General features: G+C 38.5%; 1 protein-coding gene across 1 annotated transcript in view; it reads right to left on the minus strand.

The window, feature by feature from the left end:
• Nucleotides 1-15,121: 15,121 nt before the first annotated feature.
• Nucleotides 15,122-20,421, minus strand: part of LOC108704865 (vomeronasal type-2 receptor 26) — a 30,782-nt gene continuing 25,482 nt past the window's right edge. Inside the window, exons 5-7 of the mRNA XM_041586542.1 lie at nucleotides 18,224-18,231; nucleotides 16,472-16,593; nucleotides 15,122-16,023 (exon numbers count right to left, since the gene is read on the minus strand). Of these exons, the coding sequence (XP_041442476.1) occupies nucleotides 15,122-16,023; nucleotides 16,472-16,593; nucleotides 18,224-18,231 (1,032 nt within the window). The remainder of the gene's footprint in view (nucleotides 16,024-16,471; nucleotides 16,594-18,223; nucleotides 18,232-20,421) is intronic.

Genomic DNA, 20,421 nt, shown 5'->3' on the forward strand with positions numbered 1-20,421 from the left:
CTCACATGGCACCTTCTGACACTGGAGTGTCAGACGTACGCAGCAAAGTGACACCAGCGTCAAGTCGCCAGCGTCAGAATGGATGCCGGTGTCGGAATGGACGCCAGCATTGGAATGGACGCCAGCGTCATGATGTCATCAAGCCCATTTTAGTGCCAAAGGAGGCCTATTTAAGGAGCCTGGACATTGTAAACATTGCCCAAATATAGGTTCTTCTTCCCTTATTGGATTCCTGTTTTGACTTTGGCCTGTTTTTGGATATTGAACCTTGCTGCCTGGATTGACCCTTTTTGTCTGGACTTTAACTACTCTTTCTCTTAACCCTTCTGATACCACGAACTCTAGTGAACCATTTGCTTCCTCCTTGGTCCGCACTTCCAACTGCACCTTCGGGCCCTTACACATAGTTTCTATCAAGAAACCATGTATGTGATTCATTAACTCTATTAATGAATTAAATTCCCCTATGACCACATTAGCCTGAGGAAAAGAAGACATCTTTTGTAATAACTGATTATAAAATACTTCCTTGTTTTGATAAGGAGCACATTTTGATCCTAAATAGTACATTAAGATTATGAAAGAGAATAGTAACTTTTATTTATAGCAGCAGTAAAAAATGCAAATCTCACAGTCTCTCAAACAGTTTTCCTGTTTATTTAGGTGGGTTTTCTATAATAACACAATGTTGGATTTCAGTCGTTTTAGTTCTCTTAATATTCTGTCTACTTTAATAAAATGACTCAAGCAATTTGCATTCCATGAATTAATATTCAAAACATTACTTGTATGCGCATACATAGCTCCAAACTTAAATGTCCTTTCACTCAACACATTATCAGCATATTTAAGACATTAATACATTTTGTGCATTAAGTATAAGGCTTTGTTTTGTAATCATTTTCTACAAAGAGGGGCTTATTTATTATGCTTTGAATTTTTCTGGTCGAGTTTTTAAAAGGGAAAACTTAAATTGTTAGAGATTTATTATTGCACAAAACTGCTAAAAATTCAAGTTTGGAAAATACTCCATCTCATACTTGTCAAGATCATGTAGAAGCCAATGGCAGATGTCCCTGAAGTTGTTTCTTGAAATCATGATTAGTGATCCAATAATCCCAAAAATTGAGTTGCCATGGCAACAATTCAATAAAGTCAGAGTTTTCTGAGCGTCAGTTCAAAAAAGTCATACAATTTGACGCACAAATTGGATGTGAGGTTTTTTTATGCACCAACTTTTTAAAGAAGAATTATTGATAAATGAGTAAAATCCATGTATGGGAGTTAGGTTGAGTTTGTTTTGATAAAAAGATGAGATTAATTTGAGTTTTACTAATAACCCCTATAGTGGGAAAACAAAGATCTACGAGTTTCAGTTTGCAACATTTGATATGATTTAATTATATTAAAAATTGTAATTCTCACCTGAGAAAGGCCAACGGTGCTCAAAATCTGGGCTATGGGTACAGTTGTCTCTGATGCTCCATCCCCAATAAATCCAGCAATGTTTCTCTTTCCCACACAGGAGTAATTGGGAAGCGGCTCCCTGGTACCAGATAATATCTGTAATACACTCTTCACGGCCTTTTGCACATCCCCACAGGAATCATATATATGGTACCCCAGAGATACATTTGGTAGTAAGTCTGGATTTTTATTTATTTGCTCAATGGCAAATTGGAAATCCACAAAGAGTTTTGAATTCTGGCGATGGGGGCTGAAAAATTGAATATTGAAGCTCAGATATCTACAGAGATCGAAAGCCAATCTAATTTAAAAGTTAAAATTCTAAAGTTGTGTTACACTTGGTTTTGAGAATAGTCGATTTCGATGGGATTTAGGGGCTGCTGTCACTGAAACAAAAAGGGTAATTTATGACAATTTCCATGATTTTCCCCCCTTTATTCAGCTTCTTGCCCCCCAAATTGCAGTGTTGCGTTCATCGAGGAGAGTTGTGTCTGATGCAATTGTGGACTATGAATCAAGATTAAAGTAATAGCACTGGGCAATAAACTAGATGTAATTGTGCTGAAATTCTGACTGGTATAATTTCCAGCATTTGCCATGAGATATGTAACATGTATACCTGACTTTTTGGATGCAAGTGTGATACACCTATTGACACTGATGGAACTGGTCCAGAGGTGGAGGTACAGTAGCTTTAGCTTTCAAATTTAGCTTTACTGAACTGTAACGAATGCCATTTGAAGCAAATACCTTAAATGAATAGGGGTTTACACACAACTACAGAAATCTTGCAATTGTAACAGAACAGAAATAACTCCCAAAATGTTCATAGTCAATTAGATACTTCAGGGTTTGGACTGGAGTTCTTGGATCTTGAATAGATAAATGACAGAGCAAAAACAAAAGCAAAAATATATGAAGTACGAATTATTTACTTGTATTCTTGAACATCAAATATGAGTTTTAGAGGGCATATTATTGACTCTATATAGTGCCACTAGAATGTGCATAAAAGTACAGACAAGGAGGATAAATATTGCAATAAATGAATATAAATTGTAGGAACTGCAGGTAGTTGGGCCTTGGACTCACTATGTGATTGGCCTTTGCAGACAATTTCAGAAACCCAAAACAGAGGCACAGATTGTTCAATGCACTATAACTGGTCCTTGGCCGGTTTATTTAAGGCTTTTCCAAAGAGGAAAAAAAATACGTAGCTCTAAATAATACCCCAAGCCAAGAAGTAAAGTCATTTACAGTGGCTGTATCTACATTCTTATGAAATTATGCTTTAGAAGATTGTACAATTAAATGCCCTAAGCAAACTAAGTGATATACCTGTCTGGGTTAGGAATTTATGGAGCCCAATGAGACTACCTATATCACCTTTCATCTTATATCCTATAATCTGACAGACAAAGGCACAAACTTATAGAAACATAGAGGTCCATTCCTGCCTGTCCACACAATGTGTTTCCTCATCTGCTTCAGCCATGGTGGAGTTTTTGATAAATGAACTTGGTGTGTAGTTTCATGCATCATAGATATTCTACAGTTTAAACCTTTTGCTACCTACTCAATACACAACAATCTCTGGGAAGATTTCCCTGGATCAATCAGAGCAGATGATATATGTCCAGTCATTATTCCTCCAATAAGGACATCTCCTTCTTTAATGTATTCGTATTCCGCAACTGCCTTTATGATCTCCAGGTGACAGGCAGGTCTCACTGATTTGCAGGGTCCCACACACAGGGCTATGAGATATAGAACAACTTGGGAATCAGATAGGGCCATTCTTACTGTTTTGTTTCCTCACAAAAGCACAATGTGCCCTTATACCAGGCCAAGAATCAGAGGATTTCCACAGCTTCAGTCAGTAGCACAGAGAGACACCGGGGATATAGGATCAGACTTGATGTAAGGGGACTGGCTACTCCAACCCTCATTTTATAGAGAGCAGATGACACAATTTCTCAATATAATGAATATAGACACAGGCACCTGGGGAGCTCTACTGTATTCTAAAAAGTTTCATTTCCCTGATTATCTCAGCTTTGAATATAAATAGTCAATTAATAGAATTTACTGTGCATTTCCATATTCCAACGTGATTGCCAAGACTGATGCAAACTAAATCTAACCAAAACTATTTTTTTAAAATAAAAAAGTCAATGTATGTGGCTAGCTGGACCTTTTTATTTAATAAATAGTTTCCTAAAAAATGTTTCCATATTCCAAGAAGGAAATGACTTGGTCTCATTGTCAGAGAAGTCTAGAGCCCTTATACACTGTATGTATAGATAGGCATTTTACTAAATATATTGTTTTATTTTTCCACAGTTTGAGAGATAATGCACTAGTTTAGCTGTCTGTACACATCCCCTACACTTTCCTACCTTCTTTCTGGCAGCTCACCAGATTTCTCATCACCGACTTCACATACAGTATACCATACATAACTACATGTTTGCCATATGCTGTAAAGATGCATTTTATTTTCCTGAATAAATTGGTGGGATATTCATCAAGGATGATTCAATCCTGATGACATTTGTATACTAGCCATAAGATATAGTTTTGGCTTACAACAATATCTTTTATAGCCTAGTGGTTAAGTTGTCTGGCACCAGTGTGAGAGGTCATGGGTTTGAAAATGTTATTATTGAGCTACTGTCTCATGAAAATGAGCTGCCAAATTTAAAGAAAATATTTTATGATATGACATTGATTTTAGCACTTAAATATTAATTATGGAATAGGTTTAAACATCAGATATTTAATAGAGTTGAATTTATAAACTCCTATTTTAAATACCAATCTAAAGTGCTACCAAAAAGGCTAAAATCAGTGCTTTAAAACGTTATGGCCTAATGCTATGGATCAGTAAGGACTCCAGTATGTTAGGGCTCAGTGTATCATGTATTTGTAGCACCAATGGATATTCTATATGCTGGAGCTGACACCTGTGGTGAGACTATTAGTGTATCTATTGGTGTATTGCTAAGTCTATTGCCTCATCTATTATTGTTGTAAGGAAATACTTTATTCAATCATTCAAACCCATTATTTGGTCTAATAAAGTATTTAGGTCATTGTTCAGAAACATCATCCTTCCTCCAGAATCTTCTAACATGGACCCATTTCATGAGAGAGATGTAAATGTACCAGTGCTCTACTACTCAACAGCTGAGGTGAAGAAGAGACTTCATTAATAGTGATTGTCCAATTTGTCCCGTTTCGTTTCACTGCAACATTTGGTAAAAAATTTGCAAAACAATTTTGGTGCTGGCGACAATTTCAACGCGCTTTACAGTCAATGGTCTTGCTTTAATTTTCGTCAGTGTAGGAATTTTCGCTGCAGTACTTTTATAGCATAGCATGGCAACGTCCAGCATTTTATCCCCATACATCTCAAATGTACCCCAATATACCCAGCAAAAGACTAGGAGTATTTCCCCAGCAGCTGTTGGGTTCATATGTTTTGCTCTCTTTTATATATAATCTTCCACTAGGGATATTTATGTCTCACCCACAATGAGTAAGTCTCTCTTAGATATAAATAAATACTGACTCAAATCGAGCCTGGTCTGGGGTTCCTCCTAGGCCTGACTACAATCATTCCGGTCCACTCAGGTATTAACCAGACAGCTTTAGCCCAAGGGTATTACAATACAGAGTATTATATAATAGCTTGTATGTCTTGAGAGCTCTTGAGGACATGGAGGGACATTTAGCAATATACAATGTTGCCATTTAACCATTTCTTCCTCCATGGGGCTGATCCAATTGCATCATCAGTCTTGTTTTAGCATATCCAGGCGGGGTGAGTGGAGGAGCAGCTTTTAAAGCCTATTTTACACTATTACACACTTACCATTTACACTACACAACACTTACATACATTTTTGGGGGATCAGGCGGGTTTCACACATTCACAACACTCACACATACTTGCACACACACACATGCACACACACATGCACACACACACATTGTACATGTCAGAGCCCAAAGTCTCTGCTAGGATTTGTGGACCAAGGAGGAACACAGTTCGCATTAACAAAGGGGGTTAAGAACAAGAGTAATCAAATTCCAGGCAAAGGGTCAATACAGGAAACAAGTCGATATAACAGGCCAAAGTCAGTAAAAGAAATCAAGATCAATAGCAGAAGTCACAACCAGGAACACAATTAGTTGAACGCATAATTGGGCAAGGTCTGTAATGTTCTGGCATCTTATATAGGCTGGTTTTCACGCCAAACGAGCGTAATGATGTCATGTGTCATGTGCTGCCATTGTGCGTCGATGCTGCACATTTGACGCGCCAGTGTCATGATGCTGCACATGTTTCAACGCGCTGGCATCAAGACGTTGCGAATGTTTTGATGCATTGGCATCAGAATAGGCCACAATGAGGACTGGGTGCCGCCATCTTGATCATGGCATTGGCTGGAATCGCCAGACAGGTAAGTATTCCCTACAGTACACTCACTGCATCATGTGTTGTTTTAACTGAAAAAACAGTTCATTGCCATTGCGAATAGTGTTTTTGCTAATTGCACTGTACAATACCTTTTGTATGTTATTATGGTGATTATATTGCAATTTCGGTGATTTTGGTGCATTTTTAGCCATTTTATTGCATTTTCAGCTTTGCATAGGTGTTGTTTGCTTAATTCTGTCCGTAAAACCTATTTGGCCTTGGTAAAATATTCAAACTGTGATTCTGACTGCTGATTACACTAAGCAAAAAAAAGCATAGATTTTTTGTGTTTTGTTTGATTTTAGCGATTTTAAAACATTTCGCTCTGTTCTTTGTTACTTTGTTTTGCCAATGGAAACTGTGTCTGCTTTTTGCCAATTCTCAGAAATTTCATAAAAACAGTTGTGTTTAGCATAGATTTGTAGTTTGCAATAGAAAGATGTAATTTCCTGTTTTAGATTTCTCAGAATGTGTACTTTTGGAAAATATATGTTTTATAGGGTCTCCATACTGTTAGGGAGTCTAATGGCACATTAGTTGGGAGTAGAGAGACATAGTTACCCATTTTGGAATCAGCAGAATGTGTACTTTTCAAAAATATATGATTTTCTGGGGTAAACCTACTGTTTCAGGATTTTTTTTGCCTTGGAATTTAAAGTATGCCGTTTTCTGCCTTAGTGCTTTCAAAATTCAGTAATATACTGTACAGAAGTCCTAAATCTCCCTAAAAATATCTGGTATTGGCACATTTGAGAGACATAAAGCTTTCGAAATCAGTTGGATTTTCATGTGTAAAATTAAATATTTTTATAAATGTTATAAATTCACTCGAAAAATACTTGAAAAATAGGAATTTTTCTTTTTTTTGGTATTTAGCACTATAAATCTTTTTGCAGAGGTGGAAATATAAGAAAACTTAGGCAGATTTAGAAATCTCAGTGTGAAGAGTTACCCTGGTGGTCTAGTGGCGGGATGGCTGCTGCGAGGATCTGCTCCTCTTCCTTGCTGAATGCCCTATGGTGCGCATGGCGTGCACTTCCATGTTTTTATGCGTCGCGAGCGTCATGATGTCAGCACATGGCACAAAATTCAGATATTTAAAGGGGCTCTGTGAACAAACTTGTTGCCTATTGTTAGGTCTAACTTGTTAGTTCCTGGGTGCGATTCTGATGCTGTTTGATTCCTGTTTTGACCCTTGCCTGCCTGACTATTCTAAACTCAGCCAAATCTGACCCTTGCCTCCTGACAACTCTGAACTCTGATTATCCTGACTCTTGCCTGCCTGACTATTCTGATTCCACCGGTATGGACCCTTGCCTGCCTGACTATGCTTGAACGCTGCCTGCACTGACCCAGCCTATCTGACCTTCCTTGAATTCTGCCTGCACCAACAATTGCCTGTCTGACCCTGCTTGAACTCTGCTCGCACCGACCCCGGCTTGTCTGACTACGCCTTTGTCTATTCCAAGTACTGTGCTTTCCATCTGAAGACATTATAACAACCTTGTCCCATTGCTCATTCAGAACTTTTGCTTGGCTCCTCTCTTATTAAGACCTGGTGGAATCCAATTAGCGGAGGGCTCCTCCCGAAGTAAAAGGTGGCTGCTACAGGAAGAAGTGGAACCGAGGCTAGGGAGCCTAGCACCTGTTCTGGATTTTGTGAGCCGTTCATCACACTAGAATGGGCCAAGATAGGCACCGAAGGTCATGCTGCAGTGCTTGGAGGAACAAGAGCAGAAACATTTCTCAGGTTGGAAGCCATGCAACAGATGCCTAATCTTGCAGCCCAACCTCCTGCTGCAATTCCTGTGAGTCCTTCCACTTCGGCTGTTCTGGATAGCAGGAGCAATCTCCACAAACCAAAAATTTCCTTCCCCGACAAATTTAGTGGGGATAGGAGTAAATTCTACATTTTTCAGGAGGCATGTAGGTTGTATCTCAGCCTTTTCCCTCATTCCTTCCCTTCTGGAGAGGAAAAAGTGAGGTTTGTGATGACCTTGTTACAAGGTGACCCACAAGTTTGGGCACCAAGGTTACCCCCCTCTGACCCTGGCCGCTTTTCCTTAGAAGTATTCTTTAGTAACATGGCATTATTATACGATGACCCAGAAGGTGCTGGGGGTTCTGCTTTTGTGTATTCTGGGGGTGCAGGGAACTTCTTAGATGCTGCTTTCACACTCCCGTGAGAATCTTGTCAATTGATAAGAGTCCACTTGGGTCTGGGCTGGTGACCCAAAAATCTATGCCTGTCTCCATTATACATTTTGAGGAAATATCCTTTCTTAAGACTTCTTCCTCTTCTCCCTTGATTCTAGGGTTACCCTGGTTACAAATTCATAACCCACACATAGATTGGGTTTCTGAGGAGGTTATTCAGTGGGGGTCAAAATGTAAGGCTCCTGTATGAACTCCTCTCAGGTGGTTTCAGTAACCTTTTTAGAGGGTTTGCCTTCTCTTTATATGGATTTCTCTGATTTATTTTCAAAGAGGGCCGCTGAGACTCTACCACCTCATAGGCGGTATGACTGCCCTATTGATTTGGTTCCAGGATCCACTCCCCCTAGAGGAAGAACATATCCGCTCTCTTTGCCTGAAGCTCAGGCTATGAAAGATTACATTAAAGAAAACCTGGAGAGAGGTTTTATTAGACCCTCTAACTCTCCTGCAGGGGCTGGTTTTTTTTGGGCAAGAAAGATGGGGGTCTTCACCCATGTATTGACTATTGTGGCCTTAATAACATGATGGATAAAAACCATTGTCCCCTTCCTTTAATGTCTCAGCTATTTGATCAAGTTAAAAATTTTCACTAAATTTGATTTTAGGGGTGCGTATAATCTCATCTGGATTAGGGAGGGGGTGAGTGGAAAATGGCCTTTAATACCAGGGATGGCCACTATGAATATTTAGTCATGCCATTTGGTCTTTGCAATGCTCCTGCATTGGTCTGTGGTCTATATGTAGTAGCTAACCTCAATTACATTTTGATTTTCTCCTCTAATCTGGGTGACCATCGTTGGCATGTACGTGAGGTTTTACGCAGATTAAGGGAAAATAATCAGTTTGCCAAATTGGAGAAATGCAATTTTGAGGTCTTTTCAGTACCATTTTTGGGGTTCAATATTTCTAGCAAGAGGTTGGAGATGGATCCCGGGAAGGTTAAGGTTGTATTAGACTGGGCTCAACCCCTCTCATTAAGTGCAACCCAAAGATTTCTAGGCATTGCAAACTACAGGCAAATTCATAAAAAATGTTTCTATTGTGGTATCCCCAATTATGGATCTGACTAAGAAGGGTGCAGATCCCAGTATGTGGCCTCCTGAGGCTATCCAAAGCCTTTGCATTCTTAAAAAAGGAGTTTGTGTCTGCCCCTATTCTTCATCATCCTGACACAACCCTACCTTTTATTGTAGAGGTTGATGCCTCTGAAGTTGGGGCAGTTCTCTCTCAAAGGCATCTGATTACCAACAAGGTGCATCCATGTGCTTTGTTTTCCAGGAAATTCTCATCTGCTGAGGCCAATTATGATATTGGTAAAAGAGAATTGTTGGCTATTAAATGGACCTTTGAGGAATGAAGACACTTGTTGGAGGGGGCTAAACATACCATCACTGTTTATATTGACTACAAGAATCTTTTATATATTGAGTCAGCAAAACATTTGAATCCAAGACAGGCCAGGTGGGCATTATTCTTTACCAGATTTAACTTTTCTTTTTTTTTTTTTGTATAATCTTTTTTTATTCAAGAATTATTTCAGAAACAGGGAGAACAGAAAGAAGAAAAGGGGGAGGCCATTTTTTTGGGCTCAGGGCTTTTGCTGCTTGCTTTAAGAACAACAACAGATGATTCTTAATAGTCAATTCTGTTTTTGGCAGAATTGTCTAATTTTTTCCATTATTGTTCCTACTTTTTCCCAATAGTTTTTAAGCACTTCACAATTATACCAGATATGGGTGTAAGTTCCTTCCTGCTTGATGCATCTCCAGCAGGTGTCTTGTGCATTAGGGAATATAGGTTTTAATTTAGTGGGGGTGTAGTACCATCTAGTTATTAGGTTGTATGCAAATTCTAGCGTCTTAGACGCCATTGATGATTTATGGATATAAGCATATATAGTGGGCAATTTAGCTTGTGGAATTGCAATCTTGAGGTCTTTTTCCCATCTCTATTGGGGGGATGGGTTAATTTTCAAATTAGTTAAGATCGGGTTTTTATAAATCAGTGATAGAGGTCTCTGGGGTATTGTTTGTGTTAACAGAATTTTTTCCCATCACTTAGTTGTTGATTTCATCAACAGTAGTTTAGACCTGTCTATAAAGTGGTGTAGTTAGTTGTAACTCCATTGAACCCTTTGGTGCGTACTCCATACGTATTTTTAGCTTAATTTGGTATTTCCATTTCAAAAAATACTGGGGCATGATCCGATATTGTGATGTTACCTATATTAGCTTTTGTTATCAAGTGAAGCCAGTTTTGATTTATAAATGTGTAGTATATTGTGTTGTAGCATTGAGAGGGTCCTGCATAATGAGTATAGTCCTTTATTTTGGGATTTTTAAATCTCCACGTGTCTATTCGGTGCAGGCAATGTAAAGACTTTTTGTCCTGGCTTAGTCTCTTAAAAGAAGTATTGAAGCTTCCTATTGATGAGTCAAGTAGTGGGTTCATAACTAAACTGAAATCTCCTCCTAGGATTAGTATTCCTTCAGTGAACCCAGCTAAATCCTTGAATCCTTGGAATTTTGATAAAAAAAGATACTTGTCCTGTGTTTGGTGCATATACATTGGCTATTGTAGTTTTCTTATTGCTTAAAGTGCTTTTGATTATTATGTATCTGCCTTCTAAGTCTTGTTTATAAGCAGTGGTAGGTTTTTATGTAGAAGAATCATAACCCCTGTGGCTTTTTTTGTTGGGTTATTACTCATATAAGCTTTATGGAATACTTCAATGGAAATCTTGGGAACTTTTGTTTTTTTAAAGTGTTTCTTGTATCAGGGCTATTTTTGCCCCACTTCTTGAGCATTCCCTGAATATCTAAGCTCTATTTTTAGTTTCATTTAAGCAATTAATATTCCACGAACATACTATACATTTGTCTAAAGCCATATATAATAACACCAAAATAAAGTAACCATTAGCTCTTGTTCTATTTAATAAGGATATTTGCGCTATAACCTGGGATGAGGGGGAGATAGGTAAGCATATAGAAAAAGGTGGAGAGCTAGAGAGATGGTAGTGCAAAAAGATTGGTCTTTTGTAACATTATACCACACCAAAGTAATACCAGGTCTATGATATGCCTGGGTAGTATGGGTTCCATGGTGGTTTTAGTTGTCAATTGGGGGGTATGTGGTTGCCACCTCTGCAGCCCACCTTGAGAGTTTTTTACTCATTTTTACTTTAGTCCACTTTTCCGGGCCTTTTGGGCCATTAATAGAAATTGGTTAGATTGGTCTACAATCCAAAAAATCCTTTCTTTCTCCTTCTCTTTCTATTTTAATTTTGTTATTAATGAACAGGGGAGAGTAGGCAATAGTCTAAACAAGTAAATGAAAAACAATTAATTGAATTTTTAGAATTGCATGTAATTAAGCACAAATAAAGGAGAAAAAGCAATGAGAAATATTAATGTCTCAGCAGTGTAATATATATATACTTTTTACAAGCCAGATGGGATATATCATGGACGGCAGATATGCTTCCCCTCTTTTTGTGTTCTGAGTCATCCAGTTAAGTGATCCCTTTAAGAAACACCAGAGGGTTAAGCAGCCAGGGGGTGGGCTGGTCAGCCAAGAGGTGTTTAAGGGAGTGAGTAGCAAGTGTGCAGAGAGTGAGTATGAGCTGTACAGGAGAGCTGCCCTGGATGTTTGTTTTGTTCCCCGGTTGAGCTTTCAGAGACCTGGGGGTCTGATATCAAGTTGGAGTCTGGAGGGAAAGTGATTTGAAAAGAGAGTGTAACACCGGCAGCGCGCCAGCGCATAAACACTGGAGCGCGTCAACTTAGGCGCCGGCGCATAAACAACGGTGCACGCCAAAATGGACACTCCCGCCAAAACACTGAGGAGCTATGACCTCTAAATTGGGCGCCTGGCTTCCTATTGGTCCCTGATCTGTCTGTCTTCCTCAGCCTGCTCCTGATTGGTTCCTGTCCCCTTAAATACCTTCCTCTTCCTCCTCACATTGGCCAAGCCGGCTTCTGTTTCCACAGTTCCTGCTCAAGCCCCGTTTGCCTGCTTTCCTGTTTATTTGACCCTTGGCCTGTTAATTCAACCTTGCACCTTCGCTGCCCGGACCGACCACTGCCTGTAATTGACTACGCCTGTGCCTGATCCCTGGATACTTCGCTTTTGGCTAACACGCTTGGCTCCTTTGCTGACTCTGCCGCAGAAAGTCCGGGGCCCCAAAAGGGCGTCGGTGAAGACCGGAGCTGGAGAGGAATTCCAGTTGCCATCTGTCCACCTAGGACCAGCTGTCCTTCTCCGGGATCCCAGGTAACAGATCGTTACAGAGAGAGGATTCCTGCAGAGAAGCAGAATTTCAGTGAGAAGTTTTATGTAGGAGACTGCACAGAACTCTACAGAAAGTCACACACAGGTGATAATGTGGGTGCAGCAGGGAATCTGTGGGTGGGTATTTTTTCTAGTGAATTACACTGACATCTTAATGTAACATGGAGGCTCTGAGGGCAGAGAGCTGCAAATTATCTTTCTAGCTCAAAACAAATCTGCTTCCCAACTATACTTTTTATATATTTGTGCAATAAATGTGCTGTACAAGCGATTGTATTGTGTTTCTTAATGCTAAAATAGTACAACCCTAGCTGATTTGTTTATTTCTAACATTTTTAAATTACATGGTTTTCCAGTTAATATTGTATCAGATAGGGGAGTACAATTTGTTTCTAAGTTTTGGTGACCCTTCTGCTCCTTGGTAGGGATCAATCTAACATTTCCACTGCATACCATCCCCAAACCAATGGTCAGACAGAGAGAGTTAACCAGTCCCTTGAGCAATTCTTAACATGCTAATAACTAATCCTCCTGGGCTGAGTTGTTACCTTGGGCAGAATTTGCTTATAATAATAATGCATCTCATGCTTCTACTGGTCAATCTCCATTCTTTATTGTGTATGGGTTGCATCCTAAAGCATTTTCATTTTGTGGCCATTTGTCCTCTGTACCTTCTGTGGACGCTTCTATAACTAATTTTTCTAAAATTTGGTCTGGGGTGCATGACTCCCTTTCAGCAGCTACTATTGCTCAAAAAAAGAGCAGCCGATAGGTTCCGTAAAGAGGCACCCACATATCATGTGGGAGATCCAGTCTGGTTATCCACAAGGAATATTAAACTTTATGTTCCCCGTCTCTCAAGTTGGGACCTAGGTTTATTGGTCCATAACTCTTGTGGAAATTATCAATCCTTCCTCTGTCTGTCTCAAATTACCTGACAATTTTAAGATCTAATTCTTTTCATGTCTCTCTTTTGAAGCCAGCCATACAGGACTGTCAACAACTTTTCCTCCTCCAGTTTTGGTAGAAGGTCAGCCTGAATTTTTAGTCCAGAAACTCCTCTCGCCTTGTGTGAGGTAAGCTACAATACTTGGTACAGTGGAACGGGGTAAGGTCCTGAGGAGAATTCTTGGGTTCCTGATTGTGATGTCAGGGCTGATTATCTCAGGAAACAGTTCCATCTCAAATTTCCTGAGAGTCCTGGGGGTCCGGTGGCCCCTCCCTGAGGGGGGGGGGCTAATGTCACAACTAGTCTAGTGGGCTAGCAGGGACACCCGCCGTGACGATCTGCTCCTCTTCCTTGCCAAATGCCCTATGGCGCAAAATTCTAATATTTAAAGGGGCTCTGTGAACAAACTCTGTGAACTAACTTGTTAGTTCTTGGGTGTGATTCTGATGCTGTTTGATTTCTGTTTTGAACCTGGCCTGCCTGACTATTCTAAACTCTGCCAAATTTGATCATTGCCTGCCTGACTACTCTGAACTTTGATTATCCTGACCCTTGTCTGCCTGATTATTCTGATTCCACTGGTATTGACCGATTAGCATCAAAATCAGCTTGTATTGCAGCCAGGGAAGCTCATTTTCTGCTGGATAATTAGTGACGAGCCCTAAGCTTAGCTTCTCAACAGCCAATCAGAGCCCACTGAGCATGTGAGTGTCACAGACACTTTCCAAGATGGTGACCCCCTGTGACAAGTTTGAAGTCCTGGATCATTGCTGCTATTGACAAGCTCAAACTTTAGCCTCGTGCAATAAGTTGACTTTAGAAAATAGGCCATTTTAGCCACATTCAATTTTATAGTTCAGTTCTCCTTTAACCTTTAGCGCTAAAGTCTTCCACAACACAGCAGTTCTGTGCCAGTGTCATGTTCTATAACCTTTGTTCTTTGATAAAAACCAAGTGTTTATAGCATACATCTAAACCCCCAATATCTACAGTAATATAATGCCTAAATTGAAAATATAAGGATATCAAAGAACCCCAGAGCCAAGTGTTTTCAGAAAATGAATGGACCTTTGAGGTACTGGACACCCTAACATATTAATATTTAAAATATAGTGGTGCATGTGACATCACAAGCCACAAAATTTGATATATTTTATGTTATTCATTGCAATTGTATATTATAAAATGTACATTATTGGTAATTACAGTATAAAGATACTAAGGGGTGGATTCATCAAGGGTCGAATTGAAAATTCAAATTCAAAATTAAAACGTTGACGTTTTTTTAGATGGTCAAAACTGTCAAATTTGACTATGGAGTTATTCAAATTCGATTTGAGTTTTTAAAAAAATTCCGATTACATTTTCTAAATGTAACATACTCCAACCCTTTAAGACCTTGAATTCAACTATTCGCCACCTAAAACCTGCCGAATTGCTATATAAGTAAATGGCAGGGAGGTCCATTGATAAATTTGGAGTTGTTTACAGCTTTCCTGACATTCAAGGTTTTTTTGGAGAAAAAACTCAAATCGAGTTTTTAACATTCAAACTTAATTTGATTGAATTCAATTCAATTTTCAGTTTGATTTAGAATTTATGGGAGTTTAGGGGAGTTTTTAAAAACTCATGACATGAATTCGAAATTTAACCTTTGATAAATGTGCCTCTAAGAGGTGCAACTGTTATTGGTGTTTGCAGCATTATTTCTATTTGTTTCTAAGCAAACTGGATTTCAGATTAATTTCTTGCCTGAGCAGAATTATGTAACATTTTGGCAGAAATATACAGAATAGAAGTCCAGCACTTGAGGTGAGTATGGCAAATATCTCCACACACACAGTGTTTTTGCCTTTGGTGCTCAGATAGGCCGGGATCATTGTGATCCAAACACTGCAGAAGAGCAACATGCTGAAAGTGATGTACTTGGCCTCATTAAAACTGTCCGGTAATGTCCGAGCTAAAAATGCTAAAACAAAACTAACAGCTGCCAGAAGCCCCATATACCCAATAACTGAGTAAAAGCCAATAGCTGAGCCCTCATTGCACTGAATGATGATGGTTCCAGGGTAAGTGTGAAGGTCCAGTTCCTGAAAGGGAGGAGAAATGGCCAACCAAGTCATGCAGATTATTATTTGAATGGATGAGCAGAACAAGACTACAGAATTGGACAGTTTGACTCCCACCCATTTTCTCCATGAGCTCCCTGGCTTGGTGGCTTTGAAAGCAACACAAACCATGATAGTCTTGGCCAGGAGAGAAGAGACAGCTATGGAGAAGGTGATTCCAAAAGTGATGATGCGCAACATGCAGGTTATATCCACAGGGCGACCGAGGAACAGAAACACACTGAGGAAGCTCAGCTTGATGGAGACAAGGAGGAGGAAGCTGAGGCTTCTGTTGTTGGCTCTCACTATGGGGGTGTCCTGGTATGTGATGAAAATTGCCAGTATGAGCACAGTAATTAAGTACAGCAAAACAGAAAGAGATGGTAAAAATATAGAAATCACATCATTAGTGTAAGATAGAAACTCCTCTGTTTTAGGAACACACTGATCCCTCTTCTTATTGGGCCATTTTGTGGGAGAGCATCTGATGCAGTTTTCGCTGTCTGCAATGAAGAAAACAAATATTATACAGTCGATAAATGTTTCTTCAAATACATTTTTGACATATTTTAATATCCCAACTGCAATTTAAGCCTTAAGGTGTTTTTTTTTACAATATGCATACAGTGATAATTTGAGACAGTTTGTACTTGGTCTTCATTTTGAGGGGTTCTAATTATTCAGCTCTTTGGTCAACAGCTCTCTATTAGATATTTTATTAGATATCTCATTACTAGGGAACAATTTACCCAGTCAAACAAGCAGCAGGTTGAATGAGAGACTGGCTTGCATAATCTTTGCCTATAAATGTAGCCAGAACTATAGACTTTCCAGCCTTTCTTTGCTCGACTTGTCCTTAATTGTTTTTATTTTGTTCTAATATATGTCTGACATACACATGTTGATTTGACAAGTAAATATACTGAATTTACATTACTGAACCAATCAAACCCGTTACATTGGAGATCTCCCCCTCTGAACACTGGGCACAATCATAACAGGAGGGACAGGTCCCCGTCTTTGATGCTTTCCTGAAACCAATTGGGCAGTTGTCTGAGCACTGAGCTCTTGGCCTCTAGAAGACAAATAAAATACACAAAAAGGCTCATTAACATGTTATGAATAATCTACAAGTATTAAAGAGTCGATGAATGAAGCAAGGATCCAAACTTTGTTGGGGTGAAGGTGTAATGGCAGATAAGTACAAGGTGAGGGCTACCATATAAATCCTTTCATTCTATATCTCTGGTGATTATCTCAGCTCATTGAGGCTCACTTGAAGTATTACAATTGGGAAACTTTGCAGCTATAGTGATGAAGCACTGCCATGAAATGTAAGCATTTTAATAACCATTAAGTTATTAAATGATAAAATATATTATTTGACTCAATGGTTACTAGAATCACCTTGCAAAGCAGCCAATTGTGATATTGCATAAGAGCAAGAAACACATGTTATGTGAATATCCAGACTGAAAGGGCTACTTTATTTCTATAGACTGTCCCTCATAAAGCCTGGACTAGTTCTAATCCTTATACTGCTATAGAAGCAACCAATGTGGTTAGGGGTGTTCAAGTGAAAGTCATTATGACCCATAGGTAACATTACCCATAGATACTCCAGGGCTACTTTCATCAGTATTTACACCTGCTCACTGTGCCCCATATTACCAAATCTCTGGCTGTTATAGCTGGATCGAAGATGATGGAGAAGATGAATGTGTAGAATTGAACCCTCCCTGTGACTTAGATGTAAATTTAATATTTTTGGGTTATAAATTACTTTATGGGAAACCACAAGTTGTTGTTCAAACTGAAGCCCAATCCCACAGCATGGAAAGGGTTGAAGTGTATTATCTCCCCCCCCCCCAGTCATCTCTGGGAATTTCTCATCAGAGCCCGTGGCTGGGAAGCAAATCCCTCTTCTTGCCTTATGGTAAGACCACCCCGTTCGGTAAGTACTGTATACAAATGGAGACTAATTAGCAGGATAAATAATGTTCTTGTCCCTGTGTGAGTTTGTATTGGACTGAAGTTAGTGAGTTAGTTTGTAAATTAGGAATCCACTTGGCCTCAGTAGCAACTATGATGTGAATTTCTGCTGATTATAAAGTCCATCTGTTTCCTCATATCAACACAATTAAGGTAAATCTAGTAAAGATCTCCACATCTTTTCTAAAAATGTTATAATTGATTGTTCAATAACAGTCCATTCCCCAACCTCACTGTCTTCACCATTAAGAAGCAATTATTCTGCTTCAAATGAAAGTTCTGTTTCTTTAGTCTAAAGGGGTGACGTCTGGTGCATTGATCCTTTTTATGGGTATTTTCTAGCTTTTTATTGAATTTTATTTTCTTGACCATATATTGTATATAGGACAGCCCACTGCACAAAATCACATTGTTTTACTGTTTATAATTTTTCCTTTTGTTTACTCTTTTTCCTTTATTCACAGGTCTTGGTGTCAAATATAAAAACACGTGTATGCTGTATATTATGAAGCAGACCCCTACTCTTTACTTTTGGGTTTCAATGCACCTGATTGGCCCAGTCTATGGCATGTTACCAAGTGTTTTGTTTTTTTGCAGTTGTTTGTATTGGTTGGCTTGGCTATTGTTTTGATTAGACCCAACTACTGTAATCCATTCACTGCCAGCTGATTTGGCTGATTTGGTACTTTTATTGCCAGAGCATTTTTGAACATTTTGTACTCTTTCCTCTTTCACTTTGAGAGCCTTTCCATGGAGTGGTCTTTTAGTTTACCCAGGAAAACAATCTATTGTTTTTTCAGGACAACCCAAACTTTCAAAATGTGCAAGAATTTTGGTGTAATTCCACTTCTGTAAAAAGATATAGGCTTCTAAGTGTCTATGTCTATGTCTATGTTCCACATAGTACAATCACATATGTCAGAAACATAATTTATTTTATGTATGAATACACAGTTTATTTGGAAAGTTCTGTCTCCTGAATGAGCCAATACCAAATATATATAGTTTTATGAAAACTCCATACTTCTAATTTCAATGCCAAACATTCCACTAACAGTAGGTTTACCCTAGAAAACTATGCATTATAGAAAGATCTGGCAAATCAAAAATTGGTAAATATATCTATGTGCTCCAAACAACCAAGTTGCAATTCATTCTTAAAGTTATACATTTTTTTTTATAGAAATTGGTGAATTTTTTTGAAAAATTACCTTAAATTTTCCAGTCTACAGCATCATATCTCCCACACCTTATTAGGTACAAATGTAAAACTCCCTAAATAAATATGAATGCCAGGAGTCCATTGAACAGTTTAATGCCCAATATTTATAGGTTTACCTAAGCATGTGGCACATAGGGGCCCCAAAATGTAGACACCATTCTGACTAATCCAAAACAGGAAATGATGTTTTTCTACTCCATCTACTATACTGCAAAGCTACACTAAAGATAATGGTTTCTATAACATTTCTGAAAATTAGCCAGCATTTTGCAATTGGTCACTATTATCTCACCCAATTTCATACATACAGTAGTAAAACACCAGGGGGGTAAAGGTAGAAAAAATTATGTTCACCCCATAATACCATAAATTTTCATAAGGTACACATTTCCCTGACTCCACAAACCTTTTTTAGGACATTCCTGAAAATCGCCTAAAAATATTGCAGTTGCCCACATTTATCTCACCCAATTTCTTAAATACAATGGTAAAAACCCTAAATATGAATGTTATGGGTCTACTGAACAGTTTGATGCCCAATATGCATAGATATACCAAAGCAACTTGCATGTGTAGACCCCAAATGAAAGTAGTACATATGAATTTTCTGGGCTGCCAATTTGTCTTCTGTGAACAAAACTCCCTGACTGTGTATAATATGCTACAAGACCCCCAACAGTATAAAGACACCCCAAAACCATATATTTTTGTAAAGTACACATTGTGACTAATCCAAAACAGGAAATTATGGATTTCTACTCCAAACTACTATACTGCAAAGCTATACTAAAGATAGTGGAGTGGTTTCTATAACATTTCTGAAAATTAGCCAGCATTGTTGCAATTGGTCACTTTTATCTCACCCAATTTTGTACATACAGTAGTAAAACACAATAAATATGAACTCCAATGGTCTACTGAACAGTTTGATGTCCAATGTGCATAGCTATACCAAAGAATGTGGTATGTACGAACCCCAAATTAAAATAGTGCATAGGAATTTTCTCAGCTGCCAACTCAGCTGCTGCAAACAGAGTTCCCTGCAAGCATATTATGTTTTGTAAGACCCCCAAATTCTACAAAGACCCACAGGAAACCATATATTTTTGGAAACTACACATTTTGACTAATCAACAATGAGTAAATACATCTTTCTACGCCAAACTATCAAACTGTAAAGCTATGCTAAATACTGCACATATAATGAACAATTATGCAAGGAAAAAAAAGAAATAAAACCACAAAAAATGTGCAAATCAGTGAAATAACTAAATAATTAGTGGTAAAAATACCTGATCAAATAGCTCTACTGCTAAATAAACTGTTTTTATGTTAACAAAAAACAAAATGGTAAAAATAGATAATAAATAAAACAAGTGAACTACAAAAACTGTATGTGTATGCATGTGTGTACACTTGAAAAAGTTGTGTGACAGTGTGGTGTATGTGTGCAAAGGTGTGCAAAAAAATCCCAAAAAAGCCCCATATGCAGAAAAATACAATCTTTAGAAAATAAAAGGCAGGCAAAGTGATAAAGAGTCTAAAGGGGTTGTGACCACTAGACTTTGAGTGTCCTGGTTTGCACAAAATGCGTTAGTGATGAGTTTCCATTTTAACTGATCCACTACTTCATTCATTTTTTGCTAACCCTGCCACTTGAGCATTTTTGAAGTGATCAGAGATACCG

This window comes from Xenopus laevis, chromosome 1L (assembly GCF_017654675.1).
Source record: "Xenopus laevis strain J_2021 chromosome 1L, Xenopus_laevis_v10.1, whole genome shotgun sequence".
Lineage (NCBI taxonomy): Eukaryota > Metazoa > Chordata > Amphibia > Anura > Pipidae > Xenopus > Xenopus laevis.